Genomic DNA, 2,653 nt, shown 5'->3' on the forward strand with positions numbered 1-2,653 from the left:
TAAAGAAATATATATATTTTTTATTTTTTTATTAAGAGTAAAATAGAATTTTCTTATAGAATTTAACATATATATATAATCACTTTATATTTAGGTTAAAACCAATGTTTCAGAATAAGTAGATTAAATTAAGAAATACAAGAAAAAATCATTGATTTGTCTTGTTACAAATCAAATATATTTTTAAAAAACACTTTAAAATATAATACAACTCTATTAATATCAAAGAAAGCTTAAGTATATGTTCGAAGAGAGTTCCTTCAGCTTCAAAGGAAAGTAGAAAGACCTTGACATAGTTTTCTTATCATCGAAGTTGAGTCCTCCCTTTTTATTGCTTCAAAAAAAGAAATCCCTTCTCGGCATGTATGCATTAAGGTACACGTCACGCGCACAGTCTAGCTCGTCTCAGAATTTGACACGTCCCTTAACACGGTTTTAAATAGAAGTTGTAATGATTAAGGAATAAATAAATCCACCACCCAAAACATTTCCCCTAGCTAATATAAATATTAATACCCCCCATGATTCCTTCTCATTCTGTAAATATAAAGCCAAAGGAAAAGAAAAACTTTGCTTGAGCACTTCTCTATTTTCATTCATGGAAGCAACAAAATTCTCATCCTCCAGGCTTGTCACGAGGCCAGTTTCTCTAGTGAAGCCATGCCCTCGAAGAAACACCATTGTTGCCCTTCATAGAGGAACTAATGGACGAGACCGTGGGGGTAGGCTTGTAGATGAAAGCATGATTGTACTGCGATTACGAATTAAGGAGATGAAGATGTTGGAGGCATGCAACAACCCACCTTCTCACTGGATGGAGTGGGAGAAACAATATTGCTTGCATTGCAACTACAACAACGATGTTTGTGAAGCAGTGGGGATGTTGCAGAACTATTTGATGAATGTTAGGCCAAGTCTGGCTCTAGGGATGGTGGCACTTGTTTCATTGAGTGTGACCATCTCTACTGGGGTGGTTTTGTTGCAGGCTATAGAGATAGCTATGGGAGTTCTATCCGCCTTACATTAGATGATATATATACAAATGGTAGGGTAGAGATCTTTAGATGCCAAGAATTCATGAATATTAATGACTTTGATGATCTTCTGCAAGCTTTGTGATCAACTTGTACTATCCGTTTTACTTTGAGCTGATCATCAAATCCTTCCTTTCATGTATTCTGGTTATTATCATTATACCAATTACTTCAACTCATCAATATATATTCTTTTTTCTTTTTGTTTTATGATATTTGAGTTTCTTTGAATTTATAATATTACTCCTTCCTTCATATATGAAGAAGAAAGATTTCAAGATTCGAAAATGCCTTAGTACCAAACTTATTATTATTATTTATTAATTAGCATATGTTTGATAATCAAATTAAAACCTGACAGGTCCCTCTCCTCTCCCCACTTCTTCTTCTTCTTCTTCTTCATGATTTACCTAAATTTGGCGCAGCAGCAACAAGTAGCAGCCACCCTCCCCCACTCACAAATCCAGCGCCACCTCTCCTCTACTCATCCCAGGTTTTATTTTTTGTTCAATAAACTTAGGGTTAGGTTTATATATGTGTGCGCACACGTGCGCGTGCTTAAGTAAATGATTTTCCCTTTGTTGGTTGAAATTTAACAAAATAGAGTTCAAAATTAATGTACTTAATTTGAGATTTGGATGATTATGCAAATAGGGAAAATGGGTTTATAATTGTGTGGTTTGGGTGTTGGGGAATTTAAACAGTACGTGTTATGATCTTTTATGATGAGAATGGGGAGAAAAAATGTTGGTGAAGGCTGAATGGAATTGTGGGGAGAATTTTTGGAGTTGGTGTGTAGCTTCAGTGTGTGGTTTTGAAGGTTAAAAAAAGGGATGATAGTTGTGGTTTCAGGTTTCATGATTTGATGGTGAAGATGAAATGGGTATGGTGCAGGTCTTGGATTGAGAAGAGGTAAAGGAGGAAAATGGGAATTGATGGAAGTGGTTTTGTTTTGTCTAGCTATGATCTTGAAAATTCTCAATTGAATCACCAAAGTATTCACTATTTGCAATTATACCTTCCATCCATACCCATTAATGAAATTAAATGTTCATGTTCATATTATTTGTATTATTTTGTTTTCTTATTTTTTTTATTTAAATTAGGTTTGATTTATTTATAAAAATCAAATTTAAACACCATGCTAATTCAAGATATTGATTTTTGTTTTTTTTGTTTGCGTTCCACGATTTGGAATATTTTTAAACTAACTTGCTTGTTGATTAATATTAATTTTTTTCCAACAATATTAAGGGAACATTTTAAATATTGATCTAATGCATTTTTTAAAAAAATCTCTCAAAATTCAAACTCAAATAAAACGGTTAAGAGAAAGGGAGACTTTTTTTTTTTTTTTTTATCACCAAATCAATTTCTTGAAATTAAAAGGGTATTTGATTAGGTGAATGCATAATCTAGCCGCAATAATTGGCATCATCATTAATTGGCTCTTTCTATTCACGCCGGCTGCGTATGCTGTGAGAGATCATCACTGTGATGCCAACCGCTGACGTGTACTCATGCTGCCATTGATTTTATTTTTTATTTTATTTTTTCATGCTGCCAATGATTTTGGATTGACAAGAGTTTGTAGCATTCTTGCATCAGGATAAAATAAC

The 2,653-nt window shown here is 33.4% G+C and overlaps 1 protein-coding gene across 1 annotated transcript; it reads left to right on the forward strand.

Annotated features, from left to right (window-relative positions):
- The first annotated feature begins 598 nt into the window (after positions 1 to 598).
- Positions 599 to 1,027, forward strand: LOC7493530 (uncharacterized). Its single transcript, XM_002305816.3, has one exon. It carries the CDS (start codon positions 599 to 601, stop codon positions 1,025 to 1,027), a length of 429 nt encoding a protein of 142 aa, XP_002305852.1.
- Positions 1,028 to 2,653: the final 1,626 nt, after the last annotated feature.

The sequence above is a fragment of the Populus trichocarpa genome, chromosome 4, assembly GCF_000002775.5.
Source record: "Populus trichocarpa isolate Nisqually-1 chromosome 4, P.trichocarpa_v4.1, whole genome shotgun sequence".
Taxonomy (NCBI): Eukaryota; Viridiplantae; Streptophyta; class Magnoliopsida; order Malpighiales; family Salicaceae; genus Populus; species Populus trichocarpa.